The 24155-nt window shown below is 43.3% G+C and overlaps 1 protein-coding gene and 1 long non-coding RNA gene across 2 annotated transcripts in view; both read right to left on the bottom strand.

The window, feature by feature from the left end:
- Positions 1-9135: 9135 nt before the first annotated feature.
- FIBIN (fin bud initiation factor homolog) lies at positions 9136-10815 on the bottom strand. The gene has a single exon (XM_010710702.4). It carries the CDS (start codon positions 10600-10602, stop codon positions 9982-9984), a length of 621 nt encoding a protein of 206 aa, XP_010709004.1. The 5' UTR covers positions 10603-10815; the 3' UTR covers positions 9136-9981.
- Positions 10816-10846: 31 nt separating this feature from the next.
- Positions 10847-24155, bottom strand: part of LOC146544209 (uncharacterized) — an 86841-nt gene continuing 73532 nt past the window's right edge. The window contains exons 2-3 of the long non-coding RNA XR_014883341.1: positions 14651-14728; positions 10847-11142 (exon numbers count right to left, since the gene is read on the bottom strand). This is a non-coding gene — a long non-coding RNA (uncharacterized LOC146544209). The remainder of the gene's footprint in view (positions 11143-14650; positions 14729-24155) is intronic.

Below are 24155 nucleotides of genomic sequence, written 5' to 3' on the forward strand. Positions count from 1 at the left end.
TAGAGGGGGGAGGTATTGTTGACGTGAAGCAATGTTGCTGCTGCAGATGGAGCTGCGTCCGCTGAGTTTAATGGAGCAGGTGATTTTAGTGTCGAATGTTGTGAGCAGTGAGCTCCAGGCAAATGAGCTTCTTGGGAATCTGTTTAAAAAGAGCAGTAGCATGCAGTCCTTACTCGGTGCTGAACATCTTCTTGCCTGGCAAAAAACGTGAATGTTGTGTTTATTTGAATTGTGTATGGAAGGGAAGCAGGCTCTGACAGACAGAAGCATGGATCACATTTAGGAAGACAGTGGCAGGATGAATTGTAGAATCCCAGAATAGCTTGGGTTGGAAGGGACCTCAAAATCATGCAGTTCCAACCCCTACCACACACCAGATCAGACTGTCTAGTGTCCCATCCAGCCCAGCCTTGAGCGCCTCTGGGATGGAGCATCCATAGCCTCCCTGAGCAGCATATACTTGTGCCTCAACCCTCCTCCTCCCCACTGCTGAAAAACTTCATCCTGATATTTATTCTAAATCCCCCCTCCTTTACTTTAACACCATTCCCACTTGTATCACCATCAGACTATGTAAAAAGTTGATTTCCCTTCTGCTTAAAACATCCCTTTCAATACTTGAAGGCTTTAATGAGGTCTTCTTAGAGTCTTCCCTTCACCACACTGAACGAGCCCAACTCCCTTAAGCCTGTCTTTGTTGGAGAGGTGCTCCAGCCCTCTGATCATCTCTGTGGCCCTCCTCTGGACCCACACCAAGAGCTCCACGTCCTTTCTGAACTGGGGACAGTACTCCAGATGGAACTTCACAAGGACAGAACAGACGGGGACAATCCCCTCCCTCTCTCTGCTTCCACCCCTCTGTTGATGCAGCCCAGGATACTGCTGGCCTTCCAAGCTGCAAGAGCACACTGCTGACTCAAGTCCAGCTTTTTGTCCAGCAGACCCCCCCCCCCCCCCCCCCCCCCCAAATTATTCTCTGCAGGGCTGCTTTCAAGCAGTTCTTCTCCCAGTCCGTACTCATATCTAGGACTGCCCCACTCCAAGTGCAGCACCTTGCACTTGGCTTTGTGGAACCTCATGATGGACTAATCTTTTGAGTTTGCCAAGGTCCCTTTGGATAGCGTACATTTCTTCCTTCTGTCATACTGTATAATCAATGGATATACAGATGGTACGGTATATCCAGGAGTTTGGCTGATGTAACTGTTATATTGGAGTAAGGAAAGGAAGTCACTCACCCTATCCTGGGCTCACAAGATGGACTCCAGTGGAGCAGATCTCCAGAAGAGATCCTTCCCCACTGGCAGTCAGCTCCTAAATGGGTTTAGGAGAGGTGCAGCCAGGCTCCACCCCTTCCTGCAGCACAGGAGAATTGCCTTCACCTGTGCTCCTGTGGCTGACTCACTGCTCGCCTCAGGTGATCAATCAGAGGTTCAGGCCGTGATTCAGCAGCCCCGTACACATACAAACTGCACCACTCAGCTTGGTTAGTGTCTACAAACTCGTTGAGGGTGCACTCTCACCTACTGACGTCCTGGTGGAGCTTCCCATGCTGGTATGAAGTTACTATCTAATACTGGACTGGGATCCACACCTTTTTCACTGCGCATGAACTGATGACGTGCCTGAATTTATTAAAAAAAAAAAAAGAAAGGAAAAGCTTTAATTTCTTGTGTAAGGTAATGCCTTGCGATGGACACTGAGGTACGTATTCCCATGGGTACTCGGTATCCATACTGTGGTCTGCAGAGCACCTAGAAAAGTCCTGCTGCCTCCATATAATCAGTGCAGGGAAAACCTTTGACGTAAGCTCTGGCTGAGCAGCACTTTTCACAGGCAGCAAAACATTCACAAAGATGAAGAGTTGGCTAGTTGGATGGAAATAAGCACACACACAAGTGAAAGTATTAAATGACTGTTTAGAGACTGTCTCTCCAAGTGTTCTGGCAATTAAAAAGGCTGGGGCTTATGTCTGCAACTTATAGGAAATTAAATATTTGTGTTGGTAGTTATCATTCAACATCTTCAATAAAGAAGTCTTCATGTGCCAAGGCAGCACTGTAATGCACTGTTGGATTGCATTCCTTTACTTTAAGGCAGCTGTGGTAAGATTTATTTGCTTTAAAATTAGTGCCCAAATCTATTTTCCACTTTTCTTTCGCATTCTTGCTCCCTCCCTTGCTCCCTTTTTTTGTTTTTTTGTTTTTTGTTTTTTTTACTTTTTACAATTTTAATTACGTTTTTTGAATCCAGGAGCTTGAGAATGTGGAATGTGAAATGATTTTTAGGATTTGCCACATTGGATGTCTTGGACTTCATTAAAACAGAACAAACAAACAAACAAAAACCCCCAACAAGTCCATACTCTGCAAATTTTATAAATGTCATGACGAAGAGTATGTACTTCTTTCTCAGTGTCAAACACCAATCTGCAAGCACTAACACTTAGCAAACAGCATCCTGCCCATGCTGAACATAGGTCGTAGCTTGAGAAGCCATGGCTTTTCATTTCCTGACTCTTGTGCTGCTGGCCTTGCCACCTATTTCATTAACCTATGTATCTCAAGGATTTTTTCTTCTTTGTTATCTTTTATCAGCAGTATGCTTTCTGTTAAATGCATACTGCCTGATATGAAACATTTTATATTTTGTATGTTTATAATTAATTTCTCAAGTGCTCTTACTTAGCAATAGGACAAGGATTTCCAATCAAGTTTTTTAACAAGCAAGATCTGTCATTAACGTAAAGTAAGCATTCAAGTGTACATATGTATATATGCCCATCAAGCTCAAAAAGAAAAAGAAAAAAAACAAAACAGAAGAAACATTATTTAAAATTTAGGAAGAAAGGCTGCACATAGATCAAGAATGATGATTTTTTTTTTTTTTTTTAAGATAGAAGGGGAATGTTTTGTGATATTATAAACATAATAAGCAAGGTATGAGAACTGGTCACAAGTCTCATTCTGTAACGGGAACACTTCAAGGTGTTTGCAAGACCGGGTCTCTATTTTTATAGGGAGTGTTACATAATATGTAAGTGGAAAAGTATCCTATCCAAGTGGAAATTAAAACAAACTGCCTTCAAGATTACATAATAACTCAGCAAAATATGACTCATTAGTGCTGTGTTTTTATTTGCTGGATATAAAATAAGAAATTTTAAAAGAGGCATGTCAGAAGTTCTGTGCAGTGAAAACCTGGAGCTTATTTATTTTGAGGTACATTTACGTGTCTTTTTACTATCACAATATCATTTTACAGAATCCTGTTGTGCAAGATTAGTTAACTTATTCCCTTTGGACTTCACTCTGTCTCCATCATTCATATGGGGAACTATGATAGAGTGGGGGTAAGGCTGGAGGTTTCTATATGACTAATAGTCTGTGCACTCAGTGCCAGATAAATTTAAGGTTGGCAGCAATGGGCACTGCCAAACTCAAAGTCATAGGCAAAAGCACAAAAGCATAAAAAGCAGAATGTCCATAGAAAGCAAACTCTGATTTTTGTCCAATAAATATGTTACCTTGACACAGCAGTAAGAATCTACCAGTATTCCCAGTTGAGTGAAGCTTATAAAAAATAATGGCGGTTTTCTGGTCCTGCCAGCTTCAACTCTGCACATGTGCTGAAGAGATAGAAGCGACAACGTGCAGCGGGCCTGTGATGTAATGGGAGATCTTCAGGAGCTGGAATACAACAGTGGAAAAACCCCAGAGGGATGTGAAGAGGAGCAGCAGCAGCCTGGAGCAGTGTAGCAGCGTGAAGGAATCAGTTGCTCTCTGAAGTAACAGGGTAGGCTGAAATGTAGCTTAGAAATGTACAAGAGCTCACATTAAATTCAGTAAGACTACATAAGTAAATAAACACCACTCAGCCTGCACACGGCTGTGGAAGCAGACACAAAGGTAAAACCATTAGGGTAGGAAATATAAATCAGTGTATATGTAGCACAGGGGGATGCTTGGCCTTTTGAAATCCCTAACTGCCTCAAAAAGAAAGATGTCAGAAACAAAAACTGGGTCCGGTCACAAATTAGCTTCTAGGGTAAATGAGCAGAGGGTGAACTTGAGCTCATTCAGGGCAGGTTTATCCCTCTGCACTCACGTTTGTGCATATAAAGAACATGGAGTGACGAGGCTAGGAAATCACGATCACAGAAGGAGAAGTGCATCTTAGACTCTGATGAGCGAGACAAAGCATTTTTAGGAGATTAGGTCAGACTGGACAAGCACAGGTCAGCTGGTAGTGCTAGATGAGAGTCACAGGGGTGAGGGACCAAGATGGCCATCATTGCTCTGAGGGTAGAAGCATCTCCTCTTGAACTTATTTATGCAGTTTGTCTGCCCCAGGTTTCACTCATCGTGGTCCTGTCTATTTGGGGGTGCCTGCATTTCTGGGGAGAGGGACAGCACATTCACTCTGATTCTAATTCAGAGAAATTTGAAACACAGAGAAGCAGTGAGATCCCGAACTGAGTGCGTGGGACAAACATCGTGTGTTGTAAGGGAAAGCTTCATTCTCCTTCCTCAGGAAAGAACAAAAAAAATTCTCAACATCATCTTCATTCACTGCAGTCTGACTAGGTTTACTCTTAAGTTAGAAGCTATGAAAGGTATTATTTAAAATTACCAACCTTATAGGGTCCTGACTTGTGTGTTGTCCCAATTGCAAATTAGATTATGCTTTGTTGTGCCTTTAGAATCAAGAGTTGAAAAGCTTTGTAAATACTTTGTAAGAAAGTATCAAAATAGGAAAACAATATTCACATTACTCTGGACTTCAATACAAATCCCAGTTTTATCACATTAAATTAGAAACAAACTCACATCCACAAAAAAAAAAGGACAAAGCCTGCTCTTAAAAAAAGATGGCTTAACCAAAGAGCTGTCAACACAAGAAGCGTACGGGCAGGATTTCTTTCATGATCATTTCCCAGATAAAGGCATAATAAGCTCTTCAACAAATTTAAGATGAATAGCTGAGAATGTAAGAGCAGAATCTTATTCACAGCCTGCTGAAGTAATTCTCCTAAACCGTAAACTCAGGTCACACTGTTTTTAAAAAGAAATCATAAGTAGACAGGGAAAAAACAAAACAAAAAACAAAAAAACCAACAAACCATTTTGCAATTTGGACAGTCTCTATATAGTAAGGCCTCTGTTGTTTACAGTATAACTAATTTATGGTGGTAACTGCTCTTGCAGTGAAATGTTTGCAGCATGGAAAAAGTACGGAAAGTATGATGGAAGTACACAGCTTTTTCAGTCATCCTGCACTTGCCAATAACTATTGCTGGATAACAAATCTTTCCCTAACCCAAGCTTCTCCAAGGACTCCTCTTTTCCCCAAAGAAAGCTCAGATGTGAACAACTGCTGTTACACAGGCAGTCTCCGAGTATTTAAAAGAGGTATGCACGCAGCCTAAGCAAGGCTGTCATCTGAGAAAATACAATACACTTGGCTTTGTCTTTTCTTATGAAGGAATGTTAATGGTATGTTGGAGACAGTCAACGATACCTCCCCAAGGTAAGGCAGTTCTCGAGGATGAATGACTCTACAAGCCATGAATGACTCTTTCCAAGCCACATCATTAAAAACGTAATGATTATGGAGACCATATGTTTTTCTTGTTACAGAACCAGTCTTTAAATGCTGTCTTTTCCAATTGTAAACTGATCTTGTAGGCAGGATGACAACTTTATGAAGAAAATAAAATAATCACAGAGTTATAGTCTTTTTTCTACATACATATTCTAGTAAAAGCCTTTTTTTTTTTTTTTTTAAGGACATGGAGTTAGGTCAGTATTTTTGCCAGTTTCATATACTTCAGGAACAAAATACAGATCCATAAATTTTGCAAGTTTTGGCTAGTGGCTAGCCAAAAAGCAAAGTAAGGGAATAAATTCCCCAATTGGCTGTAAATAAAAATACATCTTAGCAGACAGAAAAATGTCAGATAGCCTTCAAACATGCAGGACTAGTTTAAGAGCAATAGCTGGCAAATACATTTCTCTAAACAATACCGAGAACTCCTTTATCAGTAGCAGAAGTGACATCTGATAAGCACAAGTGAGCATCATTTGAAGTGTCGTGAAGCTCATCTCAATAAACTACACCACCAACAGCAACAAGCACATCCAGTAGGATTTCTCCATTCTTCACAAACTAATATTTTTCAAGGCAAGATTTTAATCAGAGCTGATGCTGTGCCTGTTGCTTCTTTTGTCTGAGGCAAGTCTATTTTTTTGCTTCTAAGGTACACATCTTCATCCTCTGCAGCCATGCACAAGAACAACATACAGAGGCAACAATTTAATTTCAGAGTATTCATCCATTCAGGTTGGCACACGTGGGATCTTTGAGAGGCTTACCAAGTTTTTGAAATCACCCCTTGCCTACTCATTCTTTCTCAGAATGGTCCTGGGTAGGTCAACCTGGGAAACTGAAGTTTTAAGTTTTAGCTTAGCTATGATTTCTACCACCACTCTGAATTCCTAGCCATTGAGTTGTCACAGATATGGTTGTTTCCAAGCAAAGCCTTTTCTTTCTCTACTTTTATTGGTGCTCATGTGAGAAAGTGGTTTCCTCCATAGTTACGCTTTGAGTTTCTTCAGCTCAGTATGTATCTATAGGCAGGAGACTAGCTACAACTGAGCAGTGACTGCATAAGTAAGCTGCCTGGAGAGGAACAGAATCTTGTCTCTTAATGACTCGCTTTGACTCTTAATGAGCTAAACCACTGGCTGAGTGTCAAAGAAAACTGCAGTTCTAAGTAAGTGAGCTCTCTATGACTGTTGCCCTCTGTTCTATTTGCGTTACTTGATTTTTTTTCAGCAAACATCATCATTTGCTCTTCAATACCATCATCGCTTTAGTAAATTCAGTAAATGTATCATATACATTTCGAAATCTCCAGAACTCTATAAGAAAGACCAAGTCAATTTCAGTTCTAGTGTAAAAAAAATAAAAAAGCCCAAACTTGATGCTATAAACACAACAGGTGGAGCTGTTGGGTCAGAATAGCTGCTACGACTGGTCTTGTAAGGCTCCCCAGGTAAAAAGATGTAATGAGTTTTCAGTGATAAGAAGGCCTTTACTATTTGAAATACATCACATAAAACCAATGGACCTCTTCTAATGAATTAAATTTCATCAGATTAAAAAAAAAAAAAAAATCACAAACAAAACACCACAAAAGCAGCAAAACTGATAGGGTTACAAAAAGGATTACAGTAGCTTTTAGGAACTGTTTTGAATGTAAAACTTTAAACTGCTGGATATCAGTGTGCAGCCACTTCATGCAGGCCTTTTGCAGCACAGCTTATCAGACTGCAGATGTCTAAAGGACAATCAGTTACACAAGCTCTGATCCAAAACTGATGCACTTTTAATGAACAGTCGTATTTACTTTTGCTTAGATAAGACAAACTGACGTTAACCAAACTGAAATGGATTTAAATGTCTTGAAATACTTTTGTACTGGCTTCACAAAATCCACATAAAATTGACCCTTTTTATTAAGCGTGTAAATTTACACATAGCCCAAACTCAGATTCATGCGATTTCTTCTTAAAACAGAACACTCAAAGCCTTCTGTAGAAGAGTAAAATTCCAACTGTCTCAGTTTCAAATGCGAAAAATATTTACATTTTGCCAAAACACAAGTTGACAGGGAGATTTGTCAATATATTCACGTTTATCCTAAGAAACATCAGCCTGGATTTTAAAGCACAACAGTTTGGCTTTGTTAAGTGACAGCTTACCGACAGAGCTGACGGAGATATTCTGTAAATCTCCAGGTACTTCACGTAATCTCCTGCTTTGAAAGTAACCGCTCTGCAAATATTTACCACTCTTGGTATACTGCACACTGTGGAATAGCTTGAGATTGACCAAGGGATTGCTGCTGCAAACAGAACAGCCAAGCCTACTTAAAGCGTATTCAAGAAATTGTGTTTTACACTACTACTATTTTTCTATTAATATTTGAATACCATCCTGGCTAAAAAAAAAAAAAAAAAAAAACTGGCATGGTTTGCCATTATGATTTCTTTACTGATGCTTTACAATTCACGTTATAAGCAGAGCCTCAAAGAGTAAGCATAGACTAAAACACATGATTTCACATGGTTTGGATAGGGCAGGGTTTTAAGAAGAATCTGGGCACAAATGGAACAGCATGACAGATTTGGCACGTACTTCTGAAAGGGTAGGATCCAGAGAGAATGGGGAGATGCCCTCAGAAACTGTCAGAGCTTTTCCTCATTGGTCCATCCCAAAATGCTTTATGCTTTGTTATGGTAGGGAGCAAACTAGACTTAGCGATGGCCCTCTGTGCTCCCGTGTTTTTCTGTTTTCTGGCCTTAGTAGCAAGGAAAGTATGACAAATAAACAATTTTTTTCACAGCTAGAACTGTCTCACTTTCTCCCTCGAAAGCATACGTGAAAAAAACGCTGGGTAGTTCCACTCAACTCAACCAATGCAATGTTTCAATTTTTCCAGATCTTCAAAGACACTAAGAATCTAAAGGTGCACAGGCATCCTAAAGTATCCTCCTTGGGCACATCTCCCTAACTTTGAGATAAATGGGATGGTCCCCAAGCCCTGTAAGCACATACCTCTGTGAGACATCTCCCAATGCCTTCGATGGATGCTCAGGTCCCAGGTTGACTTACACTGACCCCCAACAGCTCCGAGGAACTCACCCAGCCGGATGGTCTGCAGGCCAACGTAGAACTGAATGGGGGTAGAGGCAGCAGGATCAGCCCTCAAATGCTCATAAAACAGCTTCTCTTTCGTTGCTGTGTGGTTGCTAGTTTCATACTCTGGCCTTTTAAAAAGGCTTACAAAATCCAAAAAGAGCCCTATGCGCTCTTCGGTACCGTTATCATAGAATCATTAAGGTTGGAAAAGACCACTGCAATACCATAGTTCCTTTTAATGAAACTTGCTTACCTTTTGAGTCTGTAAACTTTTATTTGTTTTCACTAAAAAGCGAGTTATTTAGTTTGGCAGGATCTACATGCTCACAATTACTATAATTATTATTTTTTTTTTGCTGTGAGGCACATTACACCAGCATGTTTTAAATCAAGAGCGTCTCAAGCAGAAGGGTACAAGAACAGCGTGCCTTAACACGGTTTTCAAACGTTTATTAAAACAACACAAACTTCTCTCATCCAAGCAGCGATGCTGCCTGCATTGTCTGTAATCCAGTAGCCACATTACCCCAAGTTGAAGATTACATAGCAAGGAGTGTGAGAACCCAAACAATCCTCCCCCTCCTTCCCACCAGGCACTTCTGCTATTGTCCAGCAGCACGAATAGGTTTATTAATAGCTTAGCTAGCAAAAGTACAAAGGCACCAATGGGAAACGTCGCTACACTGGAACAGACCAAAACCTTCTGTCTGCTTTAGAAACACGCTCTGAGAAACCAGGCTCTGAATTTGGGACCTGAGACTGCAATCACCGCTAGGGCTCCTTCTTCTTGCTATAAAACTGGCATTCCTGGGACCTGACATCAGCCTTTTTGGCTGGCTCTGGGGTTCCCGATTGCTTAGAGCCACCGATAAGCAAAGCCACGAGGAGCACAGACCCTGCCAGAATAAGATCCCGGCTATCCCGAATGCAGATGGAAATCGCAGTTTGGAGTTACGCAGCAGAACAACGCTTTACACGAGTACAATACATGCCGTTACACAAGGTTAGGAGTTAACAGAGGGTTCGCCCCGAACGAGAGTACCAACGGGAGGAGTCTGCGCTCCTGCTCCACATGCGGGTGTCACGGCGAGCCGAGAGCCGACGCTGGAAGAGGAGAACGCTCCGTCCGTTGCACGCCACGATACGGGGCAACTTTTTAGACGTACCTCCACCTTTCCACTCAACACAAACCTGCCGTTCACTCGGGAGGTCCTATACAATAAATACGCGTTTTCGGGGCGGCCGGGGGGGCATCCCGGGCTGCGGGCTGCGGGCTCAGGCCCGCAGATAGTCGTTCTTCAGGCGGCTGAGGCGGGCGCCGTGGCTGCGCACGGTGAGGGCCAGCAGGTCGTGCTTGTCCCGCAGCCCGCTGGAGATGGCACGGGTCTCGCGGAGCAGGGCGCGGGCGTGCAGCAGCAGCCCCAGGAAGCTGTCGCCCAAGCGGGCTTCCTCGCGGCCGCCCTGCTCCTGGCCCTGCCGGAATTTGCCCTCCAGCTCGCTCAGCGAGCGGTCCGAACTGGAGTAGGCGTCGCTGATCTGGGCGGACTCGCGGCGCAGGTAGGTGCTGTAGCTCTCCTCCCCGTCCAGGTCGTAGGAGATGCTCTTGCCGATGCCCTCCAGCACCCGACCCGCGTCCTCCACCTGCCGGCCCAGTACCGTCAGCTCCTCCCGCAGGCTCAGCCCTTCGCCCGCTGCCGCCGCGCCGCACCGCCGCTGCTCGCTCACCCTGAAGAGCAGCTGGCAGCGCTCGGGGTCGTCGTTCTCCTCGTAGTCCCCGTCGGGGACGAAGTAGTGATGCAGGGTGCCGTTGGACATCTCGGGGTACAGCGGACCCTCGAAGTACCCGAGGCACAGGCTGCACAGGCAGCCGAACCACAGCAGGCGCAGCGCCGGCATGCTGCGTGCAGCCTAGGGCCGGCCGGCGCCGCGCTGCCCCCGCCCCATGGGCGCCCCGCGGGGCCGCCCCAAACGTCGCTGCGGGCCGGGAGCCCGGCCGGAGCTCTGCGTTCGGTTCACGCCGCGCCGCCCTTAAAAGCCGCGCCGAGAGCGGAGGTAGCGGCCCCGGCACCGCGCGGGACGGGCCGGCCTCCGGGCATCGCCCCGCCGGCGTGTCGGGCCGCCCCCCGCCTCCCGCCCGCCCTCCCTCCCTTCCTTCCTCCGGGCTGTTTTGCGAGACGACCTCAGCTGTGCGTGCCTTGGAAAAGAGCGGGTGCTGCGCGTCCCGTCGCGCTTTGTGAATTTCGAAGCGTTTCGTGAAACTTTTCCGCGTGCATCCAGGATGCAGCTGGATTGCAGCAGGGTAGAACCTCGTGCATAGCGAGTATGGACGCCGGGTCTCCTCACATCTTCTTTCGTGGAAGCAGTCACCAGACTGCAGAGATCACACCAGGCAACGCAGGCATACGGAATTCAGATTCCCACTGCTGTCCATGAAGGCTTTGCATGCAAAAATATGTACACCTCGCTATTAATAAACATTTATGCCTCTTAAATATAAATATTTCAACTATCATCCAGTGCTTTCCGCGTACTGTATAAACAGGGATGGTTATGACTTACTTCATTGGGAAATAGTTCCAAGCTCTCTAAATATGGCTCTGCCGAAACGTCTTAGCTCTTCTTGGTCTCATTTATGACCATTCCATGCAGACTAGGAGAGTTTCATCCGGAATAAAGCAGGAGTTGAGATACAGAGCAGAAAATACTGGGCTTGGATCTCTCCGGACAGAGAACCCTTTCTCTCCCTGCTGAATGGCCTTATTGCTGTGGTCAGGCTGCATGACTCTGGCTTTGTTTTCACAGAATCACAGAACGGCCAGGGTTGGAAGGGACCTCAAGGATCATGAATCTCCAACCCTCTGCCACATGCAGGGCCACCAACCTCCACATTTAATACCAGCCCAGGCTGCCCAAGGCCCCATCCAACCTGGCCTTGAATGCCTCCACGGATGGACGTTGCATCCACAACCTCTCTGGGCAGCTGTTCCAGCACCTCACCACTCTCTTAGTAAAGAACTTCCCCTGACATCCAGCCTCAATCTTCTCTTCCTCAACTTCAAACCATTTCCCCTTGTCCTGCAGTTCTGTCGAAACAGGGTGCTCTAACCTCTTACTCCAGGACTGCAGTTCCCAACTACTTTCTTCAAGCAGATCTAGAGAGGAATGAGGCTTGAAACCCACTGTCACAGCATTTCCACGCAGCTGGCATTCGGCACTGCCTGCAGGTTCTGTTTGCAGGTGCTTGCCTACCAGTGGGTTAAGTAGTGTGGGTTTCTGGGAGCACACTAGCGGGCTTAAGGGCAGGGAATAGAGGATAGAATTTAGGATAGAACAGAGTGTTCTGAAGAAAAGTCATAGGCTCACAGAATGGCTTATGTTGGACAGGACGTAAAAGATCACCTAGTTCCAACCCCCCTGCCTTGGGCAGGGTTGCTACTCACCAGATCAGGTTGTCCATGGCCACATCAAGCCTGGCCTTGAACACCTCCAGGGATGGGCCATCCATGACCTCTCTGGGTAGTCTGTGTCAGTGCCTCACCACCTTCACAGTAAAGAATTTCTTCCTAACGTCTAATCTGAACCTCCCCTCTTTTCACTTTAAAGCCACTCCCCTTTGTTCTATCACTATCAGACTGTGTAAAAAGTTGGTCTGTCTCCTGCCTGTAAGCTCCCTTCACGTATTGGAAGACCACAATGAGGTCTCCTTGGAGCATGCTCTTTTCCAAGCTGAATAAACCCAATTCTTTCAATCTTTCCTCATAGAAGAGCTGTTCCAGCCTGTCAGTCATCATTGTGTCACTCCTCTGGACTCACTCCAACAGCTCTGCATCCTTCTTGTACTGGGGGTTCCAGGCCTGGACAGAGTACTCCAGATGGAACCTCACGAGGGCAGAACAGAGGAAGACAGTCACTTCCCTTTCACTGCTGCCACCTCTCTGTTGATACAGCCCAGGATACTGTTGGCCTTCCAAGCTGCAAAAGCACACTGCTGGCTCATGTCCAGCTTTTTTGTCCATCAAGACCCCCAAGTGCTTCTCTGCAGGGCTGCTCTCAAGTTCTTCTTCTCTTGGTCTGTATTCACAGCTGAAATTGGCTCGATCCAAGTGCAACACCTTTCACTTGGCCTTGTTGAACCTCATTATGTTCCCATGTGCCCACTTTTCAAGCGTGTTCAGGTCTCTCTGGATGGCGTCTGTCCCTTCTGCTGTGTCATCTGCACCACTCAGTTTGGTGTCAAATCCAAAGCTGCAGAGGGTGGAAGTCCCTGTGATGAGCCTTAATGATAACCCATAACTATCATTGTCCCAAGTAGTGACTTGAGAGCATTTACAGGACATTATACAACTGACAAACACAGAAAAAAAGAGCTAAAATGAAACCAATGAGTCAGCAACCAAAACCTAGCCCAGAGACAGCAGAGTGGGAGCTGAGTGATGTTCACTGCTCTGAACATCCTTTCATGACCCAGGTCCATTGAGGCCAAGTGCCCATACACCTGGAGGTGCGCAGTATCTGTGGAGTCCAAGCAACTTCCTTTGCTCTGCTGAAGCCCAAGCCAGACCAGCTATCCAAACACAAACACTCCACATGTTTGGAAACATTTTAGATTTGTAGTTAAGCTCAGAAAACGCTAATATAAATAGGTTGGATTAGGCTAAGCTTTTGTGCTTCAGTTTGCTATAAAAGGTCTAAGGCTTCTTCAGCTTGTTCAGCCTGGAGAAAAGTAGGCTGCGGGATGACCTCATTGCAGCCTATCAATACCTAAAGGGAGCCTGCAAACAGGAGGGGAATCAACTCTTTGAAGGGGTTGATAACTGCAGGACAAGGGGAAATGGTTTGAAGTTGAGGGAGGGGAGATTTAGGTTGGATGTCAGGGGGAAATTCTTTACTATGAGAGTGGTGAGGTGCTGGAACAGCTGCCCAGAGAGGCTGTGGATGCACTGTCCCTGGAGATGCTCAAGGCCAGGTTGGATGGGGCCCTGGGCAGCCTGGACTGGTATTAAATGTGGAGGTTGGTGGCCCTGCATGTGGCAGGGGGGTTGGAGATTCATGATCCTTGAGGTCCCTTCCAACCCTGGCCATTCTGTGATTCTGTGATTCCTCACTGAGCTTGCTTGGCATTTGTCCTCAGTCCATGTTTGCCAACAGAGGCTCTTTCAAATAATTTCATTCCCAGAATGCTCTCGTTTCACCCAATATTTTACTTGGTTCCCCACTCCGTGCCAGCCACAGCACTGTATCTGCACAGGTTTCCTGATGGCTGCCAGCTGACTGGTTTGGCTGGCACTGCGTTGTGGTGGGCTCCCCTCTTGACGTCTCTTCATGGAAGGACCACACTGTAAATCTCTCAGCTCAGCACAGTTCTGCTACCCAGTGCCCCGGCAGATGAAAACCTCAGCCTCAGCAAATTCTTCTACTCTCTCTCCTCATATATTAAGAGACCAAGAAGTGTCTGCTGCTCCCTGCCGTTACTGTTTGCAATCCAACATGAATTATCCATGTTTATTTAAATTTTCTACCCAACTAATCTTGCCTTAAGTAACCCACCTGGAATGTCTCTGCTGCTGGAGGATGGCTGCAGCTTGAGATCTACAGCTCTAGTGACCCAGTGGGCAAAGCTTTGGTAAGAGCTGGGGCTTGCTGAAGGATGTGTGAGAGCCTGATTTAAAGCAATACCTATGTGGATCAGTATTATGACGTGACAGAATCCTGAATTTTTACTGAGAACATAGGTATTCAGCAAGCAAAGGAAAAGATACAGGCTTAAGCTGACAGAGCAATACTTTGTAAAAGTGGCCATCATCTCTCCAAAATCACCTTTAAGAATCAATTCTCATTACACTGAGACAATCTGATACAAATTCTTTCAATCTGTTTGTAAAACATTGTGCATACAAGTGAAAATCAGATTATTTTTTTGAAAGATACTGAAAGGCACACTTACCTTTATGTAACAAGGCAGGAGCTGAAGCGTCAGATATTTTCATCACAGCCAACATCAGCAGCAGCACTATAGCAGTGTCTGAAACAGCAACATAAAAATCAGAGGCAGTGCAGAGCTCTTAAAAGTAGTTATTAGTATTATCTGTGAGGCACAGAAGGCAGCAAAACAGGAAGAGAACAGAACGGGTTTTTTACTGGAATACAGGAGAGGAGAGGGCAGTTTAATCCTGAATGGCACGCTGTATGGGGCTGCTGAATCACGGCCTGAACCTCTGATTGATCACCTGAGGCGAGCAGTGAGTCAGCCAGGGGAGCACAGGTGAAGGCAAATCACCTGTGCTGCAGGAAGGGGTGGAGCCTGGCTGCACCTCTCCTAGAGCCATTTAGGAGCTGACTGCCAGTAGGGAAGGATCTCTCTGGAATCTGCTCCATCAGGAGTTCATCTTGCAAGCCCAGGACAGGGTGAGTGACTTTCTCTCATTACTCCAATATAAATTATATTAGCCAAGCTCCTGGAGATAGATATATATATATATATATATATATATATATATTATATATACACACACACACACACAAAAACACACACACACACACACACACATACACACCATCTGTATATCCATTGATTATACACACGCCTTCTACTAGGAGCCCTATGGCTAGTTCTATGAGGTCAGAGATTTGGTGAGGTTTTTGGGATGCAGCCACAGCAGATCCTTGTGGCATGCTCCCCTGAAGGCATTCATGGCGATCCTGGCATTGTCAACAGCCCTACTGACTGCATGGCGATGGTACTTTACCCAATGTGTCTGCTTAAGAAAAATTTGCTTTTGCATAAAATCACAGAATCACCAAGGTTGGAAGAGACCTTCAGGATCATCCAGTCCAACCATCCACCCATCACCAATAGTTCTCACTACACCACATCCCTCAACATAAAATCCAAACATTCCTTGAACACCTCCAGGGTCGGTGACTCCACCACCTCCTTGGGCAGCCCATTCCAGTGCTTGACCACTCTTTCAGAAAAGTAGTAAATGAGGGGAAAAAACATTGGAAATACAAAAGAAGAAGGATATTGACACTGTTTTTTTACAAATACTTGGCACAGTGCACTCTGCACTGGTAAAGCTGTTGTTTTTCCACTGGGCAGCGTTAGGTTTATAATAATGCGGAGAACAGCAGCATTTATTCTGCTTAAAAAGTTTTCCCGTTAATGCAACAGCACCAAAGTCAGGCTCCAGAAACTGCCAATGAACTGAAGGCAAATGTGTAGTGCTGTGCTCAGCGCTGGGTGATGCCTGCATAATCTTTTTCTTCAAGAAATGCTTTATCGTTGATTTTCTACTTGCTATTTCTGTTACAGACCACTTTGCAGCATATTTTGGGTGTAAGTAGTCAGTAATTTAGAGAACAGGTATATGTTATATGGTCCTAAAGGCCCCACAGGCTTTAGGGTATAAATGCTGTTTGCTGACTACTGCCTTCTGTTTTCCTACTGTGAGCAGTATATATACAGCTTTGTATGAAAGATACCTTGTTTAAACGTGAGGCTAACAAGTATGTGAGTGTAATGTCTAATTGTAGGGTGCAGTACCAACTGCTCAAATGGCATCAAGTTAGGTGTCAATATTAGCTTATGTATTTATCCCCCACCGCTCATGTTCTTTGTCAGTTACCACTGGTATTCTTGTATATTCTATGCATCACCTATATAAAGCTTTTTTTTTTTTTTTTTTTCCAAATTTACCCCAAAGTTACTGTAAAAATATAATTAGGACTAACGATAATTTTTCAGGATGGAACCTGCGAATCCTGTCTGTAGAACATGTTTGGATGAATAAGGTGCCAATAGAAATACTGGGAAAACTGACAGAAATCTACTGCTCCTAAAATCAAAGTTACACAAGGCAAGATGAAGAATAGCCTTTGTACTTAGATATTTTATCTGCATTTTAAGCACGTGAACAATATTATTCTGACACAATATTTTTAATAGTTTTCAGCAGTCTGGCAATATCCAGCTGTTACAAAACTAAGTAGTAATTGTTTTTAGCATGAATAATGCCCTAGTCAGAGTTTACTAAATTGTGTTCAATATGTATGCTTTTCTGAAGTGAAAGGTATATAATTTTGTTTGATTTATTAGTAGCTGGCTGGTTTATAAATACACGCTGACTTTACTAGTTACTTACAAGAGAAGATGTTGAAAATATTGCCAGACCAAGTGAATGCCTGACAACTTAAACATGACTAAAAATATTGGTTCTTACCGCTTGGCTGTGCAACAGTTAAAGCAGTCATCACTATTTCATTCTGCTCTTGAAGGTCTATCATTAACAGTTGAGGGATATGAGCAGGGAAATCATGTCAGAATAATGCCAGTTTTTCATAGGAATATTAGGAACATAAGAGTATGACTAGAAAATCTGCAGAAAAGATTAGATTTGTAACATATAACTTTTATAAAACACTTCATCCACTATAAATTTGGAATGTGACACAAGCTAAGCAAGAATATGCTGAAGCATAAGCTGTGCTGAACATCCCAATACCAGCATGTGACTATACTGAAATCTTCAGAAGTAAAATTAATTCCAAGCTGGAAAGCTGAACAGGAGATTTCTCACATACAACTATGTAAAGAAAACAGCTCTTTTGCCAACTTAAAAACTTACAAATTTTGATAACCTGTAGATTCTAGGCTGCTCAGGGAGCCACCATCCTTGGAGGTGTTCAAGAACTCTGGCAATGTGGCACTGAGAGACACGGTCATTGGGAATGGGTTGTGGTTGGGCTTGGTGATCTTAGTGGTGTTTTCCAACCTTTATGATTCTATGGTATTTCAGGGTCAAACCATCGTTATGACTGGGTACGTAGTCCTTTGAGCCCTACTTGGATAAGCAATAAATTGAGTTAAAAAACACAAGTATTTACGAGCAGAGTTTGGTTTGAGGCTGAATGTGAGTACAGCAAATAAAAAGGGTCTGCCAGGCTGCTTGTCTCGAAAGAATATGCAACCAGTCCTGAATCTGCCTCAGCTTCAGCCAGTAATAAAATGAATTCAACGTTGGCAGAAAAAATGCAGAGAAAAACATTTTACACATCCTGTCTCTATATTATATAAATATACTTTGGTTAAAGAGGAGAGCTGTGGATGTATTGGGGTAAGTTTTGGGGAGTGCTGCATCTGGATGCCTCGTGGGAAGGGGAAAGGATTAAAAGAGAAATGGAGTCAAAGTCTATTGGTATCATACTAGTGCAATTTCCTTCTGCTGTTGAAAAACTCCAAACCCCAAAAGGGATATCTCTGCTATTGCTTCAGGAAGGTTCCTGAAGTGGAAATAATAACACTTCCTCAGTGGAAATGAAAACACTTTGGAAGCATCACTGTTGGCCAGAACATGGAGAAGTTTTCCCAGTACTGTAAATGTGGTTTGCTACTGAGTCAGCATGTTAAAACGTTGATTTGATTTTCATTGTTTTCTGTGTTACTTTTTATGCTGTATGTGAAAATGAAAAGGCTGTATGTGTATTGTATATATTTTGCAAATGTTATGGAAACATAGTTCACTCGTTAGTCTTGATAATATATCCTTGTTTCTAACCTGTCAGGAGAAAAAATTAAGTGCTTTTTAGGATTTAAAGAAATACTTCTTCCTTTTCTCTCTCTCACAAATAGAAAAAACACAAAACCTGCAATGTTCTGCTCCAGCAGGCTTGGAGAAGAATTTGAACAAAAGCTTTGGAAGAAATCTGAGGGAGTCTGTTGGTGAAATCCGGTGTAGTTTCAAATGGGATAAATCCATTGATACAGTTGCTGAGGATTTGCAGTCCTGTGATCATTCATTTGATCTAGAATCTCAAAACATCTAAACTTCCAGGAAGCTGAATTTACCAGTCCTGATTTCTAGGTCAGTTTCCTGACAATTTGAGCAGACTTTACACTATGCAATTTCAAGTTTTGCCACCTTCAGGAGGGTGGCGTTTTCTGATTTACGCACACGGCCTTATCAAGATTGGGATTAATTCCTGGAAAAAATGGACAAACTCGATACTGATTAGTCGTTGAGTTTCCTCTTCTCACCATCGCTTTAAAGTCCGTGGTGATGAGTTTAGAGCTTGAGCCTACATGTTGAACCTAACCAACCACATGGAACCCACGGGAGTTTAATCTTTCCATGTCCTGCTGCAGATCAAACGGAAACATTTATGGTAGTATCTGTTCTTCAAATATATACCTGAGAGATGGGAAAAGATGAACGGATGTAGCATTTGACTGGTATAATCTTCTTTCCCATGCCCTTCCCAATGTGGCAAATAAAGAACAAAGCGAAACAATGCTTCCATAGTAAATTTCACTCGTATTCCCAGACCTGGTTTTAAGAAGTTGGAAAATGTCCATATTTTATCCTAGCGCATTTGTGCAGGTTTTTATTTAGGTGTTTTTAACAGTGCATTAAATTTAAAACTAGACTGACTTTGTATTCGAGCAGCCTAAGACCAAACATATGGTTTCAATTGAAATATACCAAAATCTCCTTGTTAAAAAAAAAAAAATAATAAAGAAAAAAGAAAGAAAAAATCATTCCCTTTAACAAACATCCTTATAAAATTCTACTTGAAGAAGCAGGTGAAGGGATACTATTTATGGCCAGCTCTATATTTATTTTTGTGCAGTCATGGTTGACTGTTCCACAGGTTTTTAATGACTTAGTGCACACAGAGCACTCATTCAGCAATCCTAACACTGCGTTATTCTCCCTATGCCTGAGGTCTGCGCAGAATATTGATAGGGAATTTGTACCTCCTCCTACAATTTATGACTTTTATGTAGAACAGCATGGCTTAGGACCTGGCATTTGAGATGACTTGTGGCCTTAGGAGCCCTTTTGTGTGGGAGACAAAGAGGCACCCTGATAAATCTTACCCCAGCACTGTTGTTTGCTGAGACCCACCTCAAACCAAAGCGCACAGCTCTACAGGAATGCTGTGCACCTACTTCCAGGTTTATGGTCAAGAAGAAAGACCTGTGATTAGTTTTAATGGAAAGAAGCTGGATGGAATAAAGTTTGTGGGGTTCACTAAGGTTTACGAAATATTATGTCTCTTCCAGCCTGGTTGCCTCAGATGAGAAAACCTTGGCCCTGCTACACACATGCAGACTGAACACCACATTCAGTCTCACAAATTGATCCTTTCTGGTGCTGTAGCCCCACTGAATGAATGCAATGGAAGTTAGTGCTTTACAGTGGGCAGATATGGAGGTGTTTGAAAAGCTTTGTGGACTTTTAAGAAAGTTCAACCAAACCAATTGCTGGGACAACCATTTGAATTGCTAATTTAGAGGGTGACACTGGAGACTGAGAGCTGCTTGGAAGATGGAGCAGGAAAAGCCATCCTCTACGAGAGTAACTCGTGTCAGACACCTCTGCAGGTTAAATGGCTGTAAGTGTGCTCTGTTTGCTCTGGGCTAGCAGCTTTTGGAGCAGGAGTGTGTCTGAAACAAAGGTTGCCTCTCTTACCCGTCCACGTGTAACGGAAAGAAGAATCTGCAGAATTAGGTGCTGCAATTGGCAGTACAATGGCTGGCCGGAGAGGAATAGGAGGAGTGTGTGGCCTCTTAGAATCACAGAATCATTAAGGATGGAAAAGACCTCTAAGATAAGACCTCTATAATACACCTCCTGCACCATGTTTTCCCAAAAACAGGCACATTCAGAGGCTCACATACTACTTAGAAGCAATGCACATTTCCCTTTCTGGCTCCCTCTTGTATGTTATGTTATACTAGCCATAACACCTCAAGTATGTTCTGGCCCCTGGCACTGTATCATAAATTTTGGTGGAAGGTGGGATTTCACCCTTGGTTTCAAACCTGCTAAATCACTAATTCTCTACTTACTCTGCCTTCTTAAAATATGTTTTGCAGGTTATGCTCCTGCAGTAATACAGCACTGCACTTAACACACTTTTTTGTAGAAAGTCTGCACCTAAGAAAATGGCAAGGGAAGGGCAACCATGTTTTTTTAACCTCTTGGAATATGAATTTGATGAAGGGGTAGCTCACTACAAGTAAAAATGCTTGGAATAGCAGCAAAGATTTCTTTGAGTAATTAAACCATGTAGGTTCTGCCATTTTTAGGTTGTATCTAAGACCACCAGTTCTGTGGAAGTCATTTAAATCATATTAATTGCACTTCAGAAAGCCTGTCTTATTTCATTTGTCAGCATTATTTCCCTTCATTTTTTTTCTGAAAGGGATCATTATAAAAAATGTGAGCATACCTCCAAGCTTGGTATCGGGACATTTGCTGCTGTTTCTTTTACTACACAGACAAAAAAAAAAAAAGGACAAGGAGTCCAAAGATGCCTCAGCATGAATGGAGAAAATGACCTCGGTAACTAAGGAACTCAGAAAGGAATATGGAGGACTGTATTTTCTAAAAACATTTTCTCTGCCTCTTGCTGACGGTGATGAGAACTTTAGCATTTTTTTCAATGGAACAGAGAAAAAATGAGTCCTGGAAATATTTTGCTCTAGGATAACTAGTCTGACTGTTAAAAACAGACATAAGAAAGGCAGTGGGCATCAAAACACAGCCCAGAAAGTTCAGTCTGTCACACGTGGTCCCTGGCAGGTAAGGCTCATTGCTGAAGCCTTGCTCAGCATGAAGCTACTGCCAGTACACATGTAGATAAGGTTTGCTGCTAGTAGAGAACATTGAGAAATAATAGGAAATAATAAGGGTGGTGAGGCACTGGCATAGGTTGCCTAGAGAGTTGGTGGATGCCCCATCCCTGGAGACACTCAAGGTGTCAGGCTGGACAGGGCTCTGAGCACCCTGAACTGTAGATGTCCCTGGTAATCTCAGGGAAGTCAGACTAGATGACCTTTAAGTGTCCCTCCTAACTCAAACAATTCTATGATTCCATGAAATAAGCAGAGTGGCTATTCTTTTCCCTTCCCCCTTTCCTTTTATCTAAGGTAAAAGAGTGGCTCTCAGTCAAGAGTGGGATGAGATTTGCTATTTTTACAGTCTTATTTTATTCTCAGAATTGCTGGGTCTTGTTCTCCCTGAACAACAGTGAATATGCAGATGTTGCTCCAGAATGGAAATCCACTCACTTGCTTTCCTCAAATTACTGTCTTGTAATTCTCCTTAATGACAAGCTTTGCTCTGGAACAGCTAAGCATATGCCTGTAGGCAGAGAAAGGATCTCAGTTGTATGGATCTCATAGTTTAGGTGTAACTGCATATCAACGACATGATTCCTCTAGGATATGAGTTAACAAAGATCTAATCATCCTGTTCCTGACGTATTGTTCTTGGACACATGTTCTTCCTAGACAGCAGTGGGAAGCTGTCTTGAAGTTGCTTTTATAGTCTGTAAACAGGGTGGATCTCTTTGTGATCCTGAGTGCTGTCCAAAATGAAATGTCTCATTGCATTCAGAAAAGATGGACACGGTGGTATGAACTCAGTGATTTCTGAGGACTGGGAAGTGCCAGGAAAGAAGCACATCAGCTGAAAGAAAAAAAAATTCTGCCATCAGGAGGTCAGTGAGACATGCCCTTCTGCCTTATTGCCCGCTGAAGGCAGAAATCCCAGTCCTTGTGTTATCAGAACGATAACCTTGGAGGCTGAGTGCCATTAGCTGATAAGTGAGAGATTGAGGCTCTGTGCTGGGGAAACCTTTGGGATTACCACGAGCTGTCAAAATGTCCTGGGCTGCAATATAGAGTCATAGCTTCCAGCCATGCTTTATCAGTGCGCTGATAACAGCTGTTTGTAGCCATATTGCAGGTCAAGATAAACATCCAAGTTGTTTGCCTAGCTTCACCCATGACGCTGCAGATTGCAGACAGTTCTGTACTGCTGCAAGCAAACAGTGAGCCAGCTGCCTTACTGCTAGCTCCTGCAGCTGCACCAGCCCCCAGCCATGCTTACACAAATACAGAAAGCCAGAAATGCCTTTGCAAACTTACAGCAAGGTTATGTCCCAATATGGAGCAACATAAAGCACAATCTAGCCTGGAATTGCTTAAAGCATCCTCTGGAAACACCCTGCGGGGATGATAGCAAGGGCAAGGTTATGCACTTTGTCTTCCATCTGTTCATTGTTTTAATCACAGCCGCTACGGGAGGAAAAAAAACAGAGCAGTGTGTGATGGAGCATGGGAACTTTAGCCTAGATGGAGATTTGCTTTAGCAGGGAACTAGGAGCAGTGATGAGGTGAAAAAAGCCCAAGCTGCTTGTATGAGCAGATTGCTGAGGGCAGACTAGGGAAATCAGTCTAGTACATTTATAGCATTGACAGAAGGCTTCCACGGAACCCAGTGGAAAATTAAATTGCCACATAACTCGCTGAGCCAGCACCATGCCACTGAAAACCTGGAACCCCCGAAACGTTTTCAGCCCAAACCTCAGTGCTTTTGACTTGTAAGCTCTTTAAAACCAAATACCTGAGAGGAACAAAACAATTGTTAACAACAGCTCCAGCAGTTGGAATTGCAAAACTGTCTCTTGTGGTGCTTCAGACTGGCTCTGGGAAAGGGCTGGGACTGCTTCTAAAAAGAGGCACATGTGCTTTTTCCAACACACTGCAGAGGAGGCTGGGCACTGTTATTTCCCCAGTACTTTCCACTTGTGTGGAGGAAAAATGAGATTCACCAACCATTATAAATATAATAACATAAGAGGTGCACTGAAGTACACTGAAGTGCTGGGCATGTGAAATGCAAGCAACAGGCAGACATTCCATCAAGCTGTTGGTTAAAATTCCTACTATCTCCAGATGCCATTTCTTATTTACTTTTCACAGCAAACTCTCTTGTGAATAACTCCCTGCAGCAGTAAGTTCTGGACAAACAGAAAATTGCAGTCTCTGCCCAGAGGAACACATACAGTAAATCACTAGATCTAACAGAACTCCTTTATAAATAGTCTTTGGAAATCTTTACTTCTTTTCAAGCCTAAGAAATATAAAGACTTCTTCTTTCTATTTTTAATTTTTAATTTTTATTATTTAAGAAACTCCTACTTTCTTCATCTTTCTTTATCTGCAGTGGTTTAGCCTAAAATATTACATTTCCTTAAACAATTCTTTCTTACATCTCTTGCCTCTGACCAACGCTTTGAATGACTATACTGTGGCTTCACACCCATGAAACCAGGAAATAGAGCTGTAGAGCTCTGGTTGCATAAAAATATAATTCGTTATAGATTCTCAGGCTTACAGTAATGGCAGGGTTTTTCTGCAGCAGTCTCTCTATTTTTCTTGCAGCTACTGTCATACTTATACTTGTCCAATTCTAGGTAGCTTCCAACAGTTTCACACTGCTCCTGGCATAACAGGAAGGGATAAAGTGAAGGAATAAAGAATATTTGCCATCTTCTTCTTATCAGGAAAAAAAAAAAAGCCTGGCCAACAAAATCCTATGTCAAAAGCATCAGTGAGGCAGGGCAGAACTTCAGGAGACGTCCAGCACAAAAATCAA

The sequence above is a fragment of the Meleagris gallopavo genome, chromosome 5, assembly GCF_905368555.1.
Source record: "Meleagris gallopavo chromosome 5, MGAL_WU_HG_1.1, whole genome shotgun sequence".
Lineage (NCBI taxonomy): Eukaryota > Metazoa > Chordata > Aves > Galliformes > Phasianidae > Meleagris > Meleagris gallopavo.